Source organism: Syngnathoides biaculeatus, chromosome 10 (genome assembly GCF_019802595.1).
Source record: "Syngnathoides biaculeatus isolate LvHL_M chromosome 10, ASM1980259v1, whole genome shotgun sequence".
In the NCBI taxonomy this organism is placed as follows: domain Eukaryota; kingdom Metazoa; phylum Chordata; class Actinopteri; order Syngnathiformes; family Syngnathidae; genus Syngnathoides; species Syngnathoides biaculeatus.
In genome coordinates this window covers 31392811-31417601 of record NC_084649.1, presented here as the reverse complement: position 1 = coordinate 31417601, position 24791 = coordinate 31392811, and the positions used below count along the sequence as shown (strand labels likewise).

At 42.6% G+C, this 24791-nt stretch overlaps 2 protein-coding genes across 11 annotated transcripts in view; one reads left to right on the top strand and one right to left on the bottom strand.

The window, feature by feature from the left end:
- LOC133507478 (laminin subunit beta-3-like) overlaps positions 1-2534 on the top strand; it is a 43444-nt gene extending 40910 nt beyond the window's left edge. For both annotated transcript variants that reach the window (XM_061832507.1, XM_061832506.1), the window contains 5 exons: positions 56-263; positions 442-583; positions 723-899; positions 1102-1264; positions 2395-2534. In XM_061832507.1, coding sequence (XP_061688491.1) covers positions 56-263; positions 442-583; positions 723-899; positions 1102-1264; positions 2395-2534 — 830 coding nt within the window. The remainder of the gene's footprint in view (positions 1-55; positions 264-441; positions 584-722; positions 900-1101; positions 1265-2394) is intronic.
- Positions 2535-2541: 7 nt separating this feature from the next.
- Positions 2542-24791, bottom strand: part of LOC133507480 (calcium/calmodulin-dependent protein kinase type 1D-like) — a 56909-nt gene continuing 34659 nt past the window's right edge. For all 9 annotated transcript variants that reach the window (XM_061832526.1, XM_061832517.1, XM_061832519.1 and 6 more), the window contains 5 exons: positions 15421-15499; positions 7524-7611; positions 4036-4379; positions 3862-3954; positions 2542-3758 (listed from right to left, as the gene is read on the bottom strand). In XM_061832526.1, coding sequence (XP_061688510.1) covers positions 3891-3954; positions 4036-4379; positions 7524-7611; positions 15421-15499 — 575 coding nt within the window. In that variant the 3' untranslated portion in view covers positions 2542-3758; positions 3862-3890. The remainder of the gene's footprint in view (positions 3759-3861; positions 3955-4035; positions 4380-7523; positions 7612-15420; positions 15500-24791) is intronic.

Below are 24791 nucleotides of genomic sequence, written 5' to 3'. Positions count from 1 at the left end.
TGTACGATACCTTAGCTCTTCTTCTGCTTCCTACTGCTCTGATTTCTGGGACCAGATCCATCATCCAACCTGACCCACATTCAGAATGTGAGTGACTTGATCCTGAAAACCAAACTGCCTTTGAGCCCTGCTTCTCTAAAGAAGAAACTGGATGAGCTGAAAAATCTTGCCACAAACCTTCCAGACAGTACATCCATATTAAACAAGTCAGCCCCACAGTTGGATGCAGCCCGAAAACTGTTGCAGGAGGCCCAAGATACCAGGTGAATCCCCTTTCTAAAAAGTTCGCAACACTAGACATAGTGTAATTGGATGTTGATTACAGCATTAAATGTTTTTCCCCCCTACAATTAAGACATGTAAGTATGATTTTTCTAAAATTGTATCAAACGATACAAATCGTTCTGTTAAGTCCTTGGAGTGACAATGGCATGTCGACAGAAACGCAGCACAAGGGGTGAAGGATGATGTGGATGAACTAGTGGCAGGCTTTGACTCAGTGGAGGACTCCCTCGCTGACATGGAGGACAGATTGCAGAACAACTTGGATTCCATAGACAAGCTGCACAAAACCCTTATTAAGGTGTGGCCCAGGGAAAATTATCTACAGTATACCAAAATATTATCTTTTCCAGGGTGACGAAGAAGCTATTATAGCCACATAGAAAATTAGAATAAACTTCTAAAAAATATTCACTTTTATGATCGTTGTTTTTATCCAGAACAAAGACCAACTGAGACCAGCAGAGAAGACTCTGGATGATGTAACAGATATGATTAATCCAATCAAACCTCAACTGGATGAGCTCAAAGACCTGCTGCAAAATGGAACTGAACAAGCTGAGGATGCACAGGAAACCGCAGACAAAGCTGAGGATGAAGCAGCTGCTGCTGATCAGGTCAGATGTCACTCAGATATGATCAGAAATCAAGGGGGAGGATGAAAATTGGTTTTGTGATGGTAAACTGTGAATATAATTCAAGTTTCCATATTTGTTTTTGCTCAGAATATTTGTGTAATTATATACATGTCGACTAGGTAAACTGTAAATGGATGGCAAGCAAAATAATAGTAAACAAAATGAATGTGTGTGTTTCTAGGAGGTGTCGTCAGTGCAGCAGGAGTTTGACCGTCTTAAAGACAAAGCAGCTGCTGGACAGCCTCCTAGTGAAGTAGGGCCAGGGGCCGAACAACTTGCAAAGCTAAAGAAGGATGTTGGAACTCTGGCAAATACCACTGACAGCATGTTGAATGATCTGGAAGGTAACATACATTACATGTATCACACAGTTAGGCAAGATTGTCTTTTGCAGCATTTTCCCTGTTTGTTTACAGAGTGATTGTTTATACACCAATATTTTGCCTCTGACACATAAGCAACCTGGACTATTTATTTCACGTACATTTGTCGGATATATTTTCAAGAGATAGCTCTGCAGTAACTCTATCTTGAATACGTCTAGCAATGTAATCAACAGTAAGTTGGAATCAAAGTGGGATCTCGTGAAAACTATGAGGCTTTACAACATGGGCCTACAGTACAGTATATGCCACACAAAACATACATCCCTGCTTACACTCACTCTCAAAAATAGCGGTACAAGAGTTGTGCAGAAATGTACAGTATGTACCCCACAGGAGTAATTATTGGACTCATATTTAACTTATCTGATTTATAACTTTTTAAGGCAGTAAAAAAAAACACAGGTATGGTACCATATGTGACCAAGCTGTCAAAGCCCTAAACACCTTGCATTCGCACATTAAACAGGCCTCTCTTCCCTCAATAATGATGTGTTAATTTAATTGAGTGCATTGGCTTTATTGTGTACGGTATCCATCCATCCATGATCTGAACTGCTTAAATCTCACAAGGATGGTGGGAGTGCTGGATCCTATTCCAGCTATCTTCAAGCAGGTTCCATGGTGTACCTGAACTGGTTGCCAGCCAATCGCAGTGCACACAGAAACAAACAACCAGTCACAGTCGCATTCAAATTCACACGAATGGGCAATGTAAAGTCTTCATTTAACCTACCATGTATGTTTTCGGGATGTGGGAGGAAACCGTAGAGGCTGGAGAAAACCAACGCATCAATGGGGTGAACATGCAAACTCTACACGGGCGAGACCAGATTTGAATCCCGGTCTTCAGAAGTATGAGGCAGACGCTTTAATCAGTCATCCACCGTGCCCGATAGTTTTTAGTTAGCTTACTTCATATTTGGATGCAAATGTGAGTCAAATATACAGAACTTTGGTCTAGTTTAGAGTACTTGATGAATATAATTTATACATTACAAAATAAATAAACAAATAAAATGTACAAAAAAAATCATACTTTTATTAACGCCAAAAACTGCATTAATTATTGTTTTTTAACCTCTCCACAGGGAAAGCAGATTCATTGAAGCTGTTGCAAGATGAGATTCTTCAAAAGTCAACAAAGCTTGAGGGACTTGAAGCCAAGCTAAAAGACCTTGTAGAACAACTTCAAAAAAAAGCCCATGATTTAAGTGTCTGCCAGGGCTGAGCACACAAGTTGCTTTAAATACATCACAGGACAAACTTTATCAGAATAACTTTTCACTCAAGCAGAAATACTCCTTAATCCTCAAATATGGCTGCTACTTGTCTCAATAACATTGCATATCTTCTCTGACAGATGCACCATCTAGAGTTTGAAAAGGTCAACACAAGATGCATCAATGTCACATTTACCTTCGCATAACTTTGCGTAACTTACAGGGTGTCCCAAGAATTCAATATCATTTTGTAGTTTAATTAAATAGCCAATCCCGCCTCAAATTATTTAAAATTTTCTAAAATTATTACGAGTACACCTAACTTAGTTTCATGTACTTTTTTCAGGGGGAAGAATGAAATTCACCAGTAATGAAAAGGCATTTTATGTGTTAATGTGTGTCAGGTCACACGGGCAGGGCACATTAAGCATTGTAAAGTTTTGTGAAATTGTAAAATGTTTGTAAAATCTATATCTGATTGAAAATGTTGAAATTGTGATGAATATTTTTATTTTACACCATGAAGCTTATTTAATTTCATTTTCTAGGAGCATATAGTTACTACATTCATATTTCAATTGATGTAGAATTTAATGGGACACCCAGTTGTATTATTTATTTAACTTTTGTTATTTTTGCAGAACCCATCATATTTAATAAAAACTTTACTTATGTCTTCATTGTGTGTACAGTTACAGTGTGACTGTTTAACATGGCACAGTAGATCTGTAATATCATCACAAGAAGAAACAAAGACTTTGAGGAAAAAAAAATGTGTAAATGCATTTCACTACATTTGTAATTCTTTGAAGAATTGTTATCCTGATTTGTGGCACTTGATGAATTTGTTTTTTCAACATCATCAGCTTATGTATCTTACAGATTCCATACCACAAACAGCACTGATTTACATTACGTCACTGTCCACTGTGCCTTATTAACCCTCACAATTAGGATCTTATCTGTGCAAGTTGCATTTTTTATTTCCATAAACTAATGAACATTTAGAGAAAACATAACATTATTTTACTGATTTAGTTCATCAGCTTCAAACTGACATGCCGATAGATCCTATCTAAGTCAGAAAGACATCAAAAGAGAAAAGTGTTTGACAGTTAACCTCAGTGTGTCAGTCATTTGAAAATATTTTCCTGAGCTCAGAAGACAGAAGTTTAGGGCAATAGATGTGCTGGCATCTTTAAACCAAGGAGAATGCCGCATCGTGTTGTTCACTGAAATCGGAGACATTTTGGAGTTAGTGGATTTGGTAGCAGGTAGCAAAGTTTTTAGTTTTTAAAAATTCAAGGAATACTGGACCGACAAGCCTTGACTTACTTGAGACTCATCTTGAGTTAGCCAGCCAATCACATGATGGAACAAACACCAGAATGGAGTGGTGGGTCCTTCCTCTCAGCCACAGCACCCAGGCTACAATGCAAAGACATGTTACATTATTAGAGGGTAGTATTCTATCCAAAATGAATGTAGGAGCATGCCAATATTTTGTACCTTCTCGAAGACACGAAAGTATCATTCTCAGAGTCCATTGAGCGGATCTCCTGTGGTTCTGCAAGCAGGTAGTGGGGTTCCCTATGATGGGCACTGAATGGAGGGCAGAGACCCCTGTTGGGCTCAGACCCACTGCAAATGAGATGACTGGAGGCATGGTGAGGATTTCCATTTGGATCCAAGCTGTGAGTATCATCATTGCAGGATCCAAGGGATTCTAGGTTAGTCTGAGAGGAGGTCTGTATAATGATGTGGGGAAGTGAGAGAGGAGTGGAGGAGGGCTCCTTGTGGGACACGTGAAGTTTCTTCATGTGGTAGATGGCAGCACTTGCATTGAAGGCTTGCTGTTGACAAAAAAGATGAAAAGTGGGCTTTTTTCCCAGCATCACACAAACATCATTGATAGTGTTGAAAATCTTTGACAACATTATCATTTTGTTTTTCTGAGATTTCTCTATATGATGGATGAACAAAATGATTATAGTGTAACATATAGTTTAATATGCTATGAAATATGTATGAATTAATCCAGTTTTTATTTTCTATACCTACAGTGCCGTAGAAAAGTATCCTCCTTCCTGATTTTTTTAAATACTTACCACGCACAACAGTTTAAAATCATCAAACCAATTTTTATTTCAATAGAGACAATCCAAGGAAACACAGAAAGCATCTTCTGTCATGATCCTGCCGCTTCAGCATGAGCTGTGCGGGTGCCTGCGCGGCTGCGCTAATTGGGAGGCACACACCTGCGCCTCATGCGGGCTGATCATCCCCTGTATATATAGGACCCGGTGACGACTGGTCCTCCGCCAGTTCGTTGAGCTTTATGTCCCGTTCCAGCACTCTCGTATCCCTGATTGAACCTGTGTGTACCGACCTTCGTCCGTTCTCCGACCAACCCCGTAAGCCTGACTCCTTGATGCTTATGCCTGCGTTGATTGTTTCCCCGTGTACCGACTCCTGCCTGTCCGCTCATCTGCTCTCTCGCCCGACGTCACAACTACCGCTGCTGCACCGGACTACCTGCTCGATCCCTGATCTCTGCATACAATAAACGTCTCTTCTTGAACTACCTTGCGTCTTCCGAGCTCCTGCATTTGGGTCCTACTCTCGTTTCCGATGGGTCGTGACATCTTCAAATGAAAATTACATTTATTAAGGCATAAAAACAAATCCCAACCTTACTGACCCTCTGTGAAAAAGTAATTGCCCCTAATAACCTAATAACAGGTTTTGCTAGTCTTGCTAGCAATAACTGAAATCAAGTGACTCCAATAATTGGTGATGAGTTTTTCACTTCACTCTGGAGGAGTTTTGCCCCACTCTTCCTTGCAGAAATGTTTCAACGCCACCATATTTGAGGGGTTTCCATCATGAACTGTCCATTTAAGATCACACCACAGCATTTCAAATGGATTCAAATCAAGACTTTGACTTGGCCACATTTAAAAAAAAAAAAAAAAAGAAAAAACTTTAGTTTTTGCATTCATTTATTGTTTTAAGTCATTCAGAAGTGTACTTGCTGGTATGATCCTTATCATTGTCCTGCTGCGTGATTCTACAGCACTTGAGTTTGAAGGCACAAACTGATGGCCGGACATTCTCCTTCAGGATTTCCTGGTCCTCACAGCAGAATTCATTATTGCATCAATCACAGCAAGTTGTTCTAGTCTTCAGGCAGCAAACCATCTCAAGACCATCACACTGCCACCACCATGCTTTACTGTTGGCATAATGTTTTTTTTATCAAATGCTGTCCAATTTTTATGACAGATGGAACAGCCCGCATACCTTCCAAAAAGTTCAATTTTTGACTTGCCAGTCCACAGAATGTTTCGCCAAAAGTCTTGTGGATCATCAAGATGTTTTTGGGCAAATGTAAGACAAGCCTTTGTATTATTTCCTGACAGCAGGAGTTTTCACCAGGAATATCTCCTATGGATGCTCTTTTTATCCAGTGTCTTACTTATCATGGAATCATGAACACTAACCTTAACTGAGGCCGGCGAGGCTTGCAGTTCTTTAGATGTTATTTGAAGTTCTTTTTGTGACCTCCTGGATGAGTCATCCATTGTGGATAATGACTCTGACATTGCTTCATTGGAGCCCCAAAGCCTTAGAAATGGCTTTGTAACATTTTCCAGACTGATGGATTTCATCGCTTTTTTCCCCTCATTTCTTCTTAAATTTCTTAGGATCATGTCATCATGCATTGGTTCTTGAGATCTTGTAGCCTACTTCACGTTCTCTGATAGATTCTATTTAAGTGATTTTTTTTTTTTTTTTATTCAACAAGTATGGAGGTAGTCACATTTTGGGATGGCTTGTGACCACCTCTCCCAAATTTGTGGTTAGTCACAGTGGGGGCAATTACTAGTTCACAGAGGATCATATAGGTTTTGATTTTGTCTTAATAAAGTTATTTGCCATTTGGAAACTGCATTTTATATTTCCTTGGGTTGTCATTGAATGATAATAAAATAGTTTTGATGATTTGAAAGCTTTGTGAGTGATAGATTTGAAAAAAAGAAAAAGCGATCGGGGGAAAATACTTTTTCATGACACTGTATATCAATTGAGGTCTATCTTTTTATGGTTGGATGTATGTTGTCTTTTTATCTGGACCTGTATCTGTCAATAAAGATAATAGTATACAGCTTTCCCTTATTGAGGTCGGAGCTAATCAGACCATATTTTTTGTTGAAACAATTATTCATACTCACATTCACACATGGGGGTAATTAAGAGCCTTTAATTAGCCCCCACCCAAAATAAACATGTTTTGGGGATGTGGTAGATACCCAGGAAAAACCCACGCAAGCACGAAACGAATATACAAACTTCTTACACTGATGTCCCAGATCTCCTAAGTGTGCAGCAGAAGTGCTAACCACGATTCCACCAAATTGCCCGGTTTTGAAATATAATGAAAATATTAGGTAATTAATTGTAAGTGTAGAGCGGCACGGGGGACACCTGGTTAGCACATCTGTCTCACTTTTCTGAGGACCTGGGTTCAAAGCCAGCATCACTCGCCTGTGTGGAGTTTGCATGTTCTCCCCATTGCTGTGTTGGTTTTCACCAGCCAGTCCAATTTCCTCCCACATCCCGAAAAGACGCAGGGTAGGTTAAATGAAGACTACATTAGACATAGCTATGAATTATTGTTTATATGTGTGATTGGCTGGCAACCAGTTCAGGATGTACATTGACTTTTGCCTGCAGTTATCTGGAATAAACTCCAGCATACCCATGACTCTAGTGAAAATAAACGGTGTTGAAAATGAATAGATAGAAGGACAGATCATTTCTGTAGTTTATTATGCGTTCATCATAGACCCTGTGGCGACCTGTAACGGTACAAGCCGAAGGGAAAAGGAAGATTTTCTTCCAATGACAATGATGATTATAATGATGAAATGATGATGATCTAACCATTCATCTGCAACACCTAACATAGACAACAACCTTACAGCGTTACTAACCTTCCATTTAGATTTGGCAAAGTTCCGTTCCATCTGCTCACAAACAGATTGGTAAATGTCCAAGTCTTTAGCGGTGTTTCCAGCAATCCTATAACAGAGTAAGGGATTTGGTTACTTATGTTGTAATATATTGTATATTCATAGGGAAAAAAACAATGGCTGATGGCACCTATTTTTGTGAACAATCTAAATTCGACACATGGCGGGTAACACCGACGTTGGTAATTTCGTAGACCAGCCCGACTCACTGGATCAGTGTTAACATGACTCCCTTCACCCACCAATCAAAGCTGCTGCTCTCATTTTCTTTAAATATCCCACAATGTCAGTCTCAACAGAGACATCTCTGTGCAAAAGAGGATGATGGGTAATTGCAGCAGTCCATGTGAGAGTGGAGCTTTGTCACTGCTGTTAGACAGATCTTCAAACTACAAAAGATCAACAAAGCGCCGGGCCCAGACCTTGTGTCCCCATCCTGCCTCAAAGTCTGCGCAGACCAACTTGCTCCTGTCTTCACAAAGATCTTCAACAGGTCTCTGGAACTGTGTGAAGTACAAACCTGCTTCAAATGTTCCACCATTATACCGGTCCCCCCAAAAAACAGCAGTTTCAGATCTTAATGACGACAGGCCTGTTGCCTTGACATCTGTGGTCATGAAGTCCATTCAACGCCTTGTGCTTGTCCACCTCAAGAGCATCACAGGTCCCTAGTTGGACTCACTAAAGTGTGCCTATCGACCTAAAGGGTCTGGAGATGATGCCGTCAACATGGGTCTGCACTTCATCCTTGAACATCACAACAGCGAGGGCACCTATATGAGGATCATGTTCGTGGACTTCAGCTCTGCGTTCAACACCATCATCCCTGAACTCCTCTCCTCCATATTTCTCCAGCTCAGCATCTCGCCTGCCATCTCCTGGTGGATGTACAACTTCCTGACGGGGATGACACAGCGGGTGAGTTTGGAGGACACGACCTCATCCACGTGCACAATTACCACCAGGGCACCTCTCTGTCCTCTTCCCACTGATCTTCTTGCTCTATACAAACGACTGCACCTCATGGCATCCAACTGTCAAACTCCTGAAGTTTGCAGATGACACAACGGTCATCGGCCTCATCAAAGACTGCAACGAGTATGCATATCGACGGGAAATGGCGAGAGTGGTGCTTTGGTGTGGTCAACAAAAGCTGGCGTTGAACACTCTAAACGCTGTAGAGAGGATTGTGGACTTCAGGCGGCATCCTTCATCACAGCTGCCCCTGACCCTGTCCAACTGTCTTGTGTTTACCGTCAAGACCATCAAGTTCTTTGGAATTACGGTCTAAGAGGACCTGAGGTCGGGGGTGAACATCAAATAAGGATGTACTTCTTGTGGCTTCTGAGGAAGCACAGCCTGCCACAAGAGCAGCTGAGACAGGTTTACACAGGGGTCAGCAGTGTACCTCCATCATAGTTTGGTTTGGTACCGCCACAAAAAAGGACAAACTCCGACTGCAACAGACAATCAAAACCACTGAACGGATTGTCGGTACCACTCTACTCACTATTGAAGACTGGCATGCAACGCGAACTAGGTCCAAAGTGGGCAGGATCCTTTTGGACCCTCCACATCCTGGGCACCAACTCTTCCAGCTCCTTCCGTTGGGAAAGCGCTACAGATCAATGCAAGTCAAAACTAGCAGGCATTCTAACTGTTTTTTCCCTCTGGAAATTACTGTAAGTCTTTAAATTCTTGATCTGCTTATCAACTATTTTCTGCCTTATGCCATTGTTGGCACACACACTCACATACTGCTGGTCCAATCAATATGGGGATTAGTCATATATTTTGGAGACTATGGCACGATTCGTCAATTTAAACTGCTCCCGTTGCGCGATTGTCTTTGCACTGGTCTACAACAGGAACCGGGAACGGGTAAAGACACTCTGTACAAGCTTAACACAATGTGGGACGTTGCCACACTCTTATCTCCTACCTGTTCTAAATGAAGACGACTTTACATCATGCACATCTGTGACTCATATAAGGAATAGTTCCGATAAACAGAAATGTCTCTTTTTCTTTGTTCTTGTTACTTTGTTAGTCTTTTTTCCAAATGTCGTATCAGGGCAGCACCGACTGCTGGAGAAAAATTCTTCTGTCTTTTTACAAACTTGGCCAATAAAGCTGATTCTGATTCTGCGCTATCACAGTGACAACCACTGAAAAAACATGTCGATGGAAGTGCGTGTGCCCTAATTAGAATCACCCAAATGGCCCTCGACCAGCGGTCTACCCTGCACCATATGTTAGACATGGTCTGAGCAGGTGTAGGTTTAGACAGGTGTGTTAACAGACACCTTGTACAGTACATACATAAATATTGGCGGCATGGTGGAGCAGCTGTGGAGTATTGACCTTACAGTTCTGAGGACTGGTGTTCAAATTCCAGCCCTCCTGTGTGGAGTTTGCATGTTCTCCCCATCCCTGCATGGGTTTTCTCCAAGCACTCCGGTTTTTCTCCCATATCCCAAAGACATGCATTAATCAGAGACTCTAATTTGCCCCTAGGTGTGATTGTGAATGCAACTGTTGTCTCTCTTCATGTGTCCTGCGATTGGCTGGCAACCAATTCAGGGTGTACCCTGCTTCCTGCCCGTTGACAGCTGGGATAGGCTCCAGCACTCCTGTGTCTCATGTGAGGATAAGCAGCCAGGAAAATGGATGGATGGATGGATGGATAGTTCTACCTTCAACTTTCACAGGTTTTGTCCTGTTCTGGTTTCTAATTCACCTCGTCGGGCTGTTCCTCATGTGATATTGTTCCTACCGGCTCCATGTGTGTACAGCTGTATAGAGTTAAAACTTTTGTTTTGTCTTTCTTTGTCTCTTTCACTTGAATATAACAAAAGGACTTTTAATCTGATCTTTAGTCAGGGGTGACAACTCACAAGATGAACTTTTTACTCTCTTTGCAAAGCCTTTCCTTTCTTTTTGGAATAAAAATCCACAAAGACAAGATGGTCTCGTTGTTTATGTTGTCAGATAAAGATTTTACCAAAACAGTTGGTGTCAGAAGTAGGATTACAAGAGTGATCCAGAGGCTCTCCAGACCAGTGACTGAGCATCCGGGACGAGTGCACAAGTCCTGCTCTTATCCAAGAATTATGATAGAGGACTTCCCGGCTGCTTTTCTGGAACAGCCATCACCTCGGGATTCCAAACAACCCACAACAAAGAACTATGGCAAATAATTTTATCATTTATTTCTTGATTTTCGGATGTCTTATCTTTGTAATAAGGGAAATTGTTAGTTACACTCCCCACATTCCATTGGTAGGGTTCGAGTCAGTGCTATAAAGTACAGTGAGGGGTTCAAGGCCGCAAGATCGGACAGTGTTGGGTCCGAGGCCGCAGGTTTAAATTCAGTGAGGAGTTTGTTGCTACAAGAAATGTTGGCAAGGGCTAGAGTTCCCAGGCTTAAATTCACTGAGGCGTTTGGTGCCTCAAGATCTGATGGTGAGAGGTTCGTGTCCCCAAGACTCACCAACTCAAGTTAAAGTCCCCAACAACTTTGACGATGTTCGAATACTGTGATAAAGAGAAGTGCTTCTGAAAAATGGGGAGTGGGAAAAGCAAAACTAATAAGAGCAAAAACAGGGATTTACCAGTGTACACATCCATGACCCATATGAGGGGGAAATATGGGGAGAAATCTATAGTGTGGGTAGAGAAATGGGTAACTGACTATAGTTTTTCAGTCACGGGAAGTTAAAGTATCCAGTAGTTACAACATTTAAAAGAAAGGTTGGAGGAGGAGAAAAGTACTGTAAAGAAGAACAAAACAATTAAAATTAAGAATTTGGAAGACATTGGGAAAAATCCAGAATGTCTGAAAATATGAGAGAGGCTAATAGGCAAGAGAAGAGTCAAAGAATTTAGAAAGTGAAAAAAGAAAAATAGTGGATAGAAACTGATGACTGCTTATCTCCCCCTGTGACAGTGTATTTGAGGTGGTCTGGTGGAAGTTGTCAGGATGAAGACACTGACTGGGTACCCCCATATCTCCCGCAAGTCAAACAGCAACTCGAGCAAACAAGTGGTGATGACAACCAGTGGCCCCCTCCTCCGCATTCGGCACCGGTACTTCCCACCACTCTGCTCCCTGCCCTGTGCAGACAAGATGCTGCTGCTGCTGGTGCTGCTGCTCTTCCCTACCCTCCACCTGTACAGATGGCTCCTTCTGGCAGCATGCCTTGTCTGCCGTGGGACAGGAAAGCTGGGTCCCAGGTCCACCATTGCAGGCAGGTAACAGACAGAAGGCCAAGATGGATCTGAACTTTCGCATGCCAATGGTTGAGTTCCCTGCCCCGAACAGTCAACCTGTCCTGGCGTACGATCACATGGACCAAGAAATGAAAGAAGCAATAAAAGAGTTGCCACATCCCAATGAAGGTGGCTGAAAGCTACATCAATCTTTCCTCCAGTGGAGACCCATCAGCAGCAACTTCTCCTTCTCCATCTTGGAGTGGAGAATTTCAGCAAAATTGCTGGGATTGTGGAACAAGGAGAGTATGAGCAGATGCAAGCGAAGATTGCCTCGTGGAACTCAAATGGACCATGGGAGATTGCGAATGACAGCCATAGGTTAGGCGTTGGAAATGCACTTCCCATTCCCCACTGACCTGTGATAGATGTGTGCCTTCATGCAAGTTTCAGAGGAGACACTCGCTCAGTGCCTGCACTGCCTCTTTGACATTTGTGAAAGCCATTCTGGACTTTCTAAACCAGACACTTTTGATGGCGAGGACAGCCCCTTCGAGTCCGTTGTGAAGGCAGCATCTGTGGATGGTTTACTTTCATCATTGACCAAAATCATGGCTAACACCCTGATTGGTGGCTAGTCAAACAACCGCCTGGCAGAAATTATGCGACAAGCCAAACATGCTGAGACAAAAGAATGCAACCAGAAGAAGAATAAAGAGGAGGATTTGGCAAAGGTGTCGCTGAACAACTCCCTATTTCAAAGGTAAAAAAAAAAAACCTCAGCTACATTGCCAGAATCACAATCAGAATCAGAATCCTATAACCAGAAAGGTCTTGGTCTTTGTTCTTGTTGCTTTGTTGTTCTGTGTTCTGAATGTTGTACCAGGGTAGCACCGACTGCCAGAGAAAAATTCCTTGTGTGTTTTTGGCCAATAAACCTGATTCTGAATGCACACCTAGTGAACGGCATGAAATGTGAAGGGGGTAGAATAGGCCCTGACAATTACAACCGGGTGAGTAGTGACTTCAATGTTGACACTTGCCACTACTGTGGAGAGAAGGTACAATGGCAAAGGGACTGTCTGAAAAGGCATCAAATGGGAATGCTGACCAATTCCTGATAGACCCCGGAGCAGGGCAATTGACCGGTAATACACAAACACCCCTGCATCCAACCCTCACTCTCTACAATGAAAACATGCTAGCTACTGATACACTGCATGCTGAGGTGCAGAATTAGATTGTTGCTTAAGAGAAAGAAAATGCAGCCTAACCACCAGACATTAACACATTCTTGAAAACTGACGCCTACATGAACTTTCCCACAGTTGACTGGTAAATAATACACTCATTACTAGCCTTATTTATTCGTGAGCTTAAAATTCTGTGATTAGGGCCTCCAAGCCCATTGTTCTTGCTCCAACCAAACAAAGTTGTTACTCAATGTGTGCAAATAGAGGTTTTACGAACCATTTACACACCCAGGTTCACATGCATTGCATGGCTTTCGATCAGATGTGCGCTTTAAGCATCCGTGTGTGGTGTCCTCCACATGTACAATCAGTCTGTTGGGAAGGGATCTCATGATAAAATTGGGATTGGTACTGACATCTACTCCAGATGGAATTGAAATCGGGCGTCCGGTAGATCATGCAGAATCGTTGTTAGATTTTGTCCCAACAATACATTTATCATTGGGGAATCAGGAGCCCAATTTGCTCCTATTTGAAAAGACTTGGGGCTCAGTTCATTTCTCCTGTTCACATCTTTGACCTGCTCTCTGAAGTCAGGAAACAAGTTCATGCAGCACTTCCGAGGGAGGCAGTCTCTTGCATGACGTCAAACCCGGTGACTTGGCGCTGATAAAGAACATCCAGCGGAAAACGTGGAGACATCAGTGCTGGCTGGGGGCTTTCCAAGTTCTCCTTGTGACCAACAGAACAGTGAAGGTCGCTGAAAGTGAGTTCACGCATCACACTGCATGAAGGTCTCAGCGCCTCAGACGGTTCTGAATCCTCCACTCTCCTCATCTTCTATGGCGCTTGACCATGAAGGTCATCAGGATAATAAAGGTCAACCTATGAAGGTTGAGTAACCTCTAAGAAAGAGTGTTCACTTTTAGAATATACTTTTGGCTACAATCAGTGCTACCAACAGATTGCGTGTTGAGAGGTCATAAAGGTGAAGAAAATTGGTCATAAAGCCAAGCAACTGCTACACACACAAACACACACACACACACCACACACACACACAGACACACACACACACACACACACAGACACACACACACACACACACACACACACTTGTGTAACTCGGCCAGAAGATGACGATGACATTTTCAAGGGGTTTTCTTGGTTGTCTGATATTTATTGCCATCGTTGTTGTGATTAAATTGAGTATTGATGCTCCCACTTTGACAGTTGACACATTCCCGTACTGTGGCTTTTGTCGCTTTGCTCTGATGGTTTGTATAGTGTTGTTTGTCCTCTGTCTCATGTCGTGCTGTTTTGTCCCTTTGGTAAAATCTCTGGTTTCTCGCATGATTGACACAGCCTTTGTTCGTGATGCACATTTTCACTATTCTGTCTCTGAAGGACATTTTCCTGACCTCTTCCCTCACTTCGACTGCCTGGATGATAACGACCATTGTTCACTTTCCTCATTCTGAATCAAATTAGACAACGTCATGCTTATGATAGATTTTCTTGAACTGGCGGTGTGAATTTCTGAATGATTCTGAGGTTGTTGTTTTGTTAATGCATGATGATTTGCTGTTTCAGTTTTTGTATTTTAGCTTTACTTTGTTTTACTTTCTTTGAGCTTCTTAATATTTGGTATATAGTTGCTATTCTTTACTTTTACTTTCTTTTAGGTTCTTAATATTTAGTACTTTGTAATTTGTTTGGTTTAGTTTTCTGTGCTTTGATAACTTTGTTTGTGTTTTAATTGGTAGAGTTTACTGATGTATGTAATATTATGGATTGATTAGGTTGGATTAATCAAAAGGGGGGAAACTGTTATTGGCAGATTTATGCTTTACACATTTAGTATATATATGAGTATATCAAATATTAGTTCAATTTGTCCTAACTTCAACATTCACAGGTTTTGTCCAGTTGTGGCTTCTAGTTCTCCGAGCCAGGCTGTTCCTCATGTGATGTTGTTCTTACCGGCTCCATGTGTGTACAGCTGGACATAGATAACTCTCGTGTTTTTCTTTCATTGTCCCTCTCACTTTAATATAACAAAAGCACTTTTAGTCTGGTCATTAGAATGGGGTAACAACTCTTAAAACTTGTACCTATTCCTCTCTTTGCAAAGACTTTCTTTTCGTTATAAAAATTCACTCAATTAATTCCTTGCTTATGGTGTCAGAAAAATATTTGGCCAAAACATGGGCTTTCTCCCACAAATTGTCACTCTGCTCGGCGCATCTCCAAGGACACACTCTCGCCAGAACGCGCATCGTGCAAACCAGTCTGCCAAAGAAGCAAATGTGCCTTCCACTGACACAAAAGTCAGGATCTGCTGGCCTTTGCACCCAGCCACAGATGCCCAGTTTTCAAAAATAAAGCCTGAATGTTAAGGGAGGTTTAGTTCTAGTGTTTGAGTGGGTGTGAAAGAGGAAAAAAAGACTCACCATGGGTGCCGCAGGGCCTGATCAGTAGTGAATCGTTTCATGGGATTTTTCTCCATCATATTCCTAATAAAGTCTATTGCTGTAAAGATGGAAGAAATATAAAGTGTCCCTTAAGTTTCCATTCAGACAGTACGGTAAAATAAAAACATGGAATGAGGTATCTCGGCAAAGTGTATGTGACTGTAATGTCAGGAATAATTCATTCATTTATTCATTTTTGAGACCAGTTATCCTCACTAAGCTCACAGGCATGGTAGAGCCTATCCTGGCAATCTTTGGGCGAGAGGCAGGGCTCACTCTGAAATGGTCGCAGCTAATCACAATTCACATATAAACAAATAACCATTCACACGTACATTCACGTCACATCACAGAGACAGAGTCCTCAATTACCCTACCATGCATATTTAAGTTGTCCCACTTAAAAAGACGAGAGAGGTCTGTAGTTTTCATCATAGGTACTACATGATAAGTAGGCAGAATGTGTAAAACAAATACAGAAAACCACATTATTGGATTTTTAAGCAATTTATTAGTGTATTCTTGTGGAAAATAAATACTTGAACAATCAAAAAGTCTAACTCAGTACTTTGTAATAAAACCTTGGTTAACAACTTCCAAGGCCTTATGTTTATGAACCAGGCAGGTTTGCATCGACTCTAGGACGTAATTTTCCATGCAGATCTTCTCACAATCGGTCATGTTTTGGGGCTGTCGCTGGCCAACATAGACTTTCAACTCCCGCCACAGATTTTCTAATCAGTTGAGGTCTGGAGACTGGGAAACTTGACTCATCCACTCCAGGACTTTGAAATGCTTCTTACTGAGCCACTCCTTAGTTTCCCAGACTGTGTTTCGGGTCATTGTTATGCTCTTGTGGAGGAAGGGACATTATTACATCAAATCTCATGATACATGGCCCCATTCATCCACTCCTTAATATGGATCAGATGTCCTGTGTGTGATGTCCTACAGTGGGTATATTGTTCTTGGCATTTCACTCATCCTTCTTTCTGCAAACATAGCGAGTGGATTTTATTAAAAAAAAGTTAACTTTTTCTCTCATCTCACCACATGATATTCTCCCAATCCGCCTCTAGATCATCCAGATGGTCAATTGCAAACTTTAGATGGGTCTGGACATGTGCTGGGCTTAGCAGAGTGGACTTTCATGCGCTGCAGGATTTGAATTCCTGATGATGTAGTGAGTTACACAGGGTCTTCTTCATTTCCTTTCAGCTTGTCCCATTAAGGGTTGCCACAGCGTGTAATGTTTTTCCATCTTAGCCCATCTCCTGCATCTTCCTCTCTAACACCCACTGCCCTCAAGTCTAGCCTCACAACATCCATCAACCTTCTCTTTGGTCTTCCGCTCGCTCTTTTGCCTGGCAGCTCCATCCTCAGCACCTTCTGAACATGTCCAAACCATGGAAGTTTGCTCTATCGAACCTTATCTCCAAAAAATCCAACTTTGGCTGTCGCTCTAATGAGCTCATTTCTCATCCTATCCAACCTGCTCACTCCTAGCGAGAACCTCAACATCATCATTTCTGCCACATCCAGCTTTGCTTCCTGTTGTCTCTTCAGTGCCACCATCTCTAATCCGTACATCATGGCCGGCCTCACCAATGTTTTATAAACTTTGCCCTTCATCCTAGCAGAGACTCTTCTGTCACATAACACACCAGACACCTTCCACCAGCTTTTCCAACCTGCTTGGACCCGTTTCTTCACTTCCATACCACACATTGTTCTGAATTGTTGACTCCAAGTATTTGAAGTCATCCACCCTCGCTATCTCCTCTCCCTGGAGCCTCACTCTTCCACCTCTACCCGTCTCACTCACGCACATATATTCTGTTTTACTTCGGCTAATCTTCATTCCTCTCCTTTCTAGTGCATGGCTCTATCTTTCAAATTGTTCCTCCACCTGCTCCCTGCTTTCACAGCATATCACATTGTCATCTGTGAATATCGTGGTCCAAGGGGATTCCAGTCTAACCTCATCTGTCAGTCTATCCATGACCACAGAAACAGGGAGTGGCCTCGACCTCATCTCTACCTCTGTCTTGCGTCGCATCTCAATGTATTCCTTTTGCCTCTCCTCAGTCCTCTCAGTGTCCCACTTCTTCTTCGTAACCTCTTTCCTTGTATGAATTCCTGTAATTTGGGGTTCCCCCACCAAGTCTCCTTCTCCCCTTTCTGACCAGAAGACACACCAACTGCTCTCCTGCCTGTCTCTCTGATCACCCTGGCTGCAGTAGTCCAGTGTTCTGGTCGCTCCTCCTGTCTATCGAGAGCCTGTCTCACCACTTTTGAAAGGCCGCACAACATTCTTCCTTTCTCAGCTTTCACCATATGGTTCTCTGCTCTACCTTTGTCTTCTTAATCTTCCTACCCACCACCAGAGTCATCCTACACACCACCATCCTGTGCTGTCGAGCTACACTCTCCCCTACCACTATGATACTGTCAGTAACCTCCTTCAGATGACATCGTCTGCACAAATTATAATGCACTGGTCTCTCTATGTGCCTGCCTCTTCTGGAAAAGTGTTCACTACTGCCATTTCAATCCTTTTTGTAAAGTCGACCACCATCTGTCCCTCAAAGTTCCTTTCCTCGATGCCGTACTTACCCATCACTTCTTCGTCGCCCCTGTTTCCTTCACCAACATGACCATTACAATCTGCACCATTCACAACTCTCTCTCTGACTGTGATGCTCAGAACCACTTCATCGAGTTCCTTCCAGAATTTCTCTTTCAGCTATCAGTCACATCCTACCTTTGGGGCATAACCCCTAATCAAATTATACATAACAACTTCAAATTTTAGCCTCATCACTTGATCTGATACTCTTTTCACCTCCAAGACATTCTTAGCCAGCTCTTCCTTTAAAATAACCCCTACTCCATTTCTCTTCCCATCTACCCCATTGTAAATTAATTTAAACCCTTCTCCTAAACCTCTAGCCTAACTACCTCTCCGCCTGCTCTCTTGGATGCACAATATATCAACCTTTCTCCTAATCATCATGACAACCAACTCCTGAACTTTTCCTGTCATAGTCCCAACATTCAAAGTCCCTTCACTCAGTTGTAGGCTCTGTGTATTCCTCTTCCGCCGAGGAATCCGCTTTCCTCCTCTTCTTTGTCTTCGACCCACAGTAGCTGAATTTCCACCGACGCCCAGCAGGTTAACGGTGCCGGGGCGGGCGTTGTTAACCTGGCCACAACCGATCTGGTAAGGTATTCTTTCAATGAATGATCATATTTGTCTGGCACATTTTTACGCTGGATGCCCTTCCTAATGCAACCCTCTGCATTTATCCGGGCTGGGAACAGACCTCCAGATTGCACTGGCTTGTGCCCCCATCGGGCTGCATTTAGTGAGTTACTCAGGGTAACCTTCATAATTTTTGTCCAAGTTCTCTTGGAGTCATTGTTCAGGTTCCTTGCGTAGTTTTGGGCTGATCGCTCACCGTTCTAAGATCTTTCATACCCTATGAGGGGATATCTTGGAGATCATGGAGCCCCGGGGAAGGAGAGATTGCCAGTGAGCTTGTATTTTCTCCATATTTTAATAATTACATCAACAGCTTACTGGTATCTATTTTCACCAAGCAGCTTGCAAATTATAGAGGAGCTTATCCCAGTTTTGTGCAGGTCCAGAATTTTCTCCATGGTATCCTTCAACAGCTCTCTGGTGTTGGCAATAGTGGAAGGTTTGGAGTCTGACTCTTGAGGGTGTGGAGAGCTATCTTTTATACATATATGGAGTTAAAACAGGTGTAGAGTAATGTTTGAGGCATAGAAGACCTTCTTAAAGATGAAATAACAGGTCTGTGTCATGTTCCTGCCGGTCCCTGTCCAGGCTATGCCGGTCCCGGATGCGGCATGCAGCTGCAGCAATCATTGGAGGCACACCTGCGCCTTGTTTCACGTAATCATGGCCTATCCAAATAGGACCACGTACAGTCTGGCCTTTGCCAGATTGTTGCCTGATGCCTCGTTCACGCACTCTCCTGATTCGGTTCCTGCTCTCATGTGTACCAACTCCTGCCTGCCTATTGACCTGCCTTTCATGCCTGCCGATTTCATTACTGCTGCTTCCATGGACTGCCTGTTGGGTTCTCGACACCAGACTGAATAAAGACGTTTCCAAAACCGCCTCTGCACCTCCCAGGTTGTGCATTTGGGTCAGACCCTGTGTTCTGGTCATGACAGTCTATAAGAGCCAGAATTATTGCTGGTTGGTAGATGGCCAAATATTTACTTTTTGCAAGAATATATAACTGAATTATTTCAAACTCATAAAATGTGATTTCCTGTAGGTTTTTTCACATCCTGTCTCGAACAGTCAAAAATTACAGATCTTTAATCTTCTTAATCTTTTGGCAATCCATGACCTTCCAGATACTTTTGCTTGCAACTGTATGTGGTTAAGTCTAAAATTATGATATATGGTTTTAATCCAAATATTTAGAGGAAACATCAAAGGGTCTTTTTGATGTATTTATTCCAACTTTCTAAAAAGTAATGTCAATGTAATCAAATGGAATTAGTTATATTACTGTGAAAAAGTAATTTAAGAACTTACACTCCTAACACATTTTTAACAGGGTAAATTGTAATTATAACAAATTACCAGTATTGTAACTACCTGGAACAAGTTTAATCAACGAAAGTTAATTAACTATTTCAAATTTTGGGAAAATGTGAACTTAATTTATTTCTCCCTGGGTAACGTTATTTAAAGCTTGCTCATTTGGGTATCAAAGAATAGTTTTCAGGGGAAAGTTCAATTTCATGTTCCAGGTTTTGTGAGGGACTTCCATGACAAAGCCCACTTTGACACATAAAATACGAGATTTCAGATGTTAGCTATCTTCAGGCAGGTGGCTGGGTACACCCTGAACTGGTTCGGAGCCAATCACAGGGTACATACAAAAAAAACAACCACTCACATAAGCTATTTTTTTAAATCAGTACTTTTTTTCATATTTTCTTCCCCTCATTCATGTACACACAGAACCCCATATTGACAAATGCCAAGGATGACACATAGGTTGACATGCTGTGGGAGGAAGATGAAACCACGGTTCATGGTGCAATGCAGGAGGCACCAGAGCAAGAGAAACTCGACCAAATCGTTAATGTTGAGTTCTACAGTAATGAATGAAATGTAGCTGCAATGGGTCTTCTTTTTCAGAGTGGAGATAAGAGAGATGATTCTTTTGAAGGCTTTGCTGAGGATATATAATGTGGGTAATGTGGGTCGCTATGCACAAACACGAAACAGAAGGGATGCAATAGTGGCTAAGTGGGAGTGACGTCACACGACATCACGCGTTTGCTTTAATTGTGACTTTTGTACGGTGATAAAAATTGTATTTTATTGTTATTGTTTGTTTACACGATAGTACTATTGTAAAAAAAAAAAGTATGAATGCTGTTGATTAAACATCTGGTACCCACACAGCGACTCCAGGAGAAGAGTCCAAGTGATGAATGGTAACTATACAGTAATATAATCCAGTACGTGTTTTATAATTTATATTTATATTATGAATTTACAATACGGTAAATATTTATCAGGTTTTATCATTAAATATTTAACTAAATGCTTCTTTTTGTCTTAAATATGCAAAGTACAAATACTGTTTAAATATTATAAATGTTCTGGTACCCACATAAACATACATCCTGCGCTACTTCCCGGTTTTTCACTTTTCCCAGGTGGCTCTGGTCCCAAATAACCGTGAAATTGGATTACTGTGTGTGTGTGCATATATATATAAATATGTATATATATGTGGGACTTCATCAAGGATCATGTCGTAGCCCCTTCTTGTTTGCTGTGGTCATGGACAGACTGACATATGACAGATGAGGTTAGACTGGAATCCCCTTGGACCATGAATTTCGCAGATGACATTGTGATATGGAGCAAAAGCAGAGAGCAGGTGGAGGAACAATTAGAAAGATGGAGGCATGCACTGGAAACAAAAGGAATGAAGATTAGCCGAAGTAAAACAGAACATATGTACGTGAATGAGAGGAGTGGAGGGGGAAGAGTGAGGGTCCAGGGAGAAGAACAGGTCCAAGCAGGTTGGAACAGCTGGCGGAAGGTGTCTGGTGTGTTATGTGACAGAAGAATCTATGCTAGGATGAAGGGCAAAGTTTATAAAACAGTTGTGAGGCCAGCCATGATGTACGGATGAGAGACAGTGGCACTGTAGAGACAACAAGAAGCAGAGCTGGAGGTGTCAGAAATGAAGATGTTGAGGTTCTCGCAAGGAGTGAGCAGGTTGGATAGGATTAGAAATGAGATCATTAGAGGGACAGCCAAAGTTGGATGTTTTAGAGACAAGGTTCGAGAGAGCAGACTTCGATGGTTTGTACATGTCCAGAGGCGAGAGAGTGAGTACATTGGTAGAAGAGTGCTGAGGATGGAGCTGCCAGGCAAAAGAGTGAGAGGAAGACCAAAGAAAAGGTTGATGGATGTTGTGAGGGAGGACATGAGGACAGTGGGTGTTAGATGTTATGTTTTACTTAAGATGCAGGAGATAGGCTTGGATGGAAAAAGATGACATGCTGTGGCAACCCCATAGCCGCTTATCACATTATACATACACCCACTGAAATTTCAGCCTCATCACTCGATCTGATGCTCATTTCACCTCCAAGACATTCTTAGCTAGCTTTTCCTTTAAAATAACCCTTACTCCATTTGTCTTCCCATCTACTCCATGGTAAAATAATTTAAACCCTGGTCCTAAACTTCTAGCCTTACTACCTTTCCACCTGTTCTCTTGGATGCACAATATATCAACCTTTCTTCTCATCATCATGTCAACCAACTCCTGAGCTTTTCCTGTCATAGTCCCAACATTCAAGGTCCCAACAACCAGTTCAGATTCAAATCCTGGCCCACCTGTAAGGAGTTTGTATGTTCACCCATGCCTGCATTGGTTTTCTCCGGGCATTTCAGTTTCCACCCACATCCTAAAAACCTTAAATTGCCCAGAGCATTGTGAGTGTGATTGTTTTACGTCTCTGTGCTCTGCAATTGCCTGGCAACTAGTTTAGGATGTACCCAGCCGCCTGTCCAATGAAAGCTGGGATAGGTTCCGGCACTCCCGTGAACGTTGTGAGGATAAGCGGGTCAGAAAATGCGTGTGTGTATATATTTTTTTAAACCGGGACATCAGCACGAGGTATTATTAATGATTGTGATACAGATAATTATTTGAAAAAAACATCAAAATAAAAGTACAATCCTACCAGAACAGAAATGCAGATACTGAAATTCATCGTTTTGCTCATATGGATAGCAGAAGATTGGTGATGTGCATTTTACAATGGCAGAAGGGTTTTGATGATTTTTTTAGGTAAATTTTGCAGGTGCACATTGTACTTTTGGGCACATTATCCATGAGAAATTATGGTAATAATGATAATCCATTTTCTTTTGCTTATCTGAGGTCAGGTAGTGGGAGCAGTAGCAGTTAAGCCCAGACATCCCTCTTCTCGGCCACCTCATCCAGCTTTTCCAAGGGGATCCCGGAGGCCAGTCGGGAGACATAGCTCTGCAGCATGTCCTGGGTCATCCCCAGGTTCTCCTCCCAGTGGGATGTGGCCGTAACTGCTCACCAGGGAGGTGTCCAGTGGTCATCCTTAACAGATGCCCACGCCACTTAATCTGGCTACTCTCAACGTGGAGGAACAGTGGCTCTACTCTAAGACCATAAGGAATGACGAAGATTCTCAACCTATCTCTAAGGGAGAGCTCGGACCCCTTGTGGAGGAAATAATTTTCAGTATCACAGATCTTATTCTCTTGGTCATGACCCACAATTTGAGACCATAGGATCATAGGGCCACAGATCAAGTGGTAAATTGAGAACTTCAGCTTTTGATTTTGCTCCTTCTTCACCACAAAGGACCGAAATATAGTAAGCATCACTGCAGATGCTACACTGATCCACCAGGGACCGAACAGCCCATATCAGGGGGTTCAACACCTGAACCCCCAAAAACAACCCCCACACGAGATTGTTAAATGCCTTCTACAAATTCACAAAACACATATAGACTGGGTGCCCAAACTCTCATACACTCTCGAGGAACCCTCCGGCCAGGACGAAAACCACACTGGTCTTCCTGAATCTGAGATTCAACTTCCCAATGGACCCAACTTTCCAGCACGACTGAATAGACCTTACTTGGCAGGCTGAGAAATGTGATCCCCTGTCATTGGAAAACTCCCTACGGTCAGTCTTCCTAAAAAGGGGAACCACCACCCTAATCTGCCAATCTAAAGGCACTGTCCTCCAATGTCCACACCACATTGTAGAAGACAATGTCCACAGCCTTTAGGACTTCTAGCCGATTCTCATCCACCAACGAGGCCTTCCAACAAAGGACCTTTTTAACCATCTCAATGACCTTATACCTTAGGGATACGAGAACAGGCCTCATAGAGAAAAGACTCTGCTTCATCCTGGGAAGGTTTGTCTGTGGATTTGAGTTGGTTTTGGAAGTATTGTATTGTCCCCACCAACTCACAACTTCCCAAATCAAGGTCACCAGCACTCAATGCCCACGATACACAGTGTGGATGGTACACTGTTTCCCCCTCCTGAGATACCAGATGGTGAACCAGAATTTTCTCAAACCTCAGCGAGTACCAAAGCTGTGTTCATCTTGGGCTGCCAATAGCCATCAGCTGGCTCTGGAGTCCCACACACCAAAAATTCCTTATACGATTCCTTCAGCTTGAAGACATCCCTTACTGCCGGTGTCCACCAAAGGGTTCGGGATTTGCCACGACAGGCACCGATTACCTTACAGTCACAGCTCTTCTCGACTGCCTCAAAAACTGAAACGTCCCCCGCCTCCTAAAACATAAGCAAAGTTTTGTCTGTCAGTTGTGATAGGAGGTGCAGTTTATCCCACTCACTCCCTTCCAGGTCTCACTTTCATGGCCCACAAAAGCATTGAAGGCCCCCCAGCAGAATGATGGCGTCCCCAGCGGGAGCGCAGCAACCCCTCTAGGGACAATGAAAATGCAGGTACTCTGAACTGCTGTTTGGTACATATGCACAAACAGCAGTCAAGATCTCACCCTACCCCCCACCTAATGTTGGAAGGAGACTACCCTCTAGTCCACTGGGGTGAAACCCCAACGTACAGGAACTGAGGAATGCCTCAAGATCTCCCAGAAAGAGCTGAAGAAATTGGCTGAGGAGAGAGAAGTCTGGGCTTTTCTGCTAAAGCTACTGCCCTCGCGACCAGACCTTGAGTAAATGGAATATGTTGGATGGATTGATGGATGGATGTTTGTGACATGTATTTTTGGTAAAGGC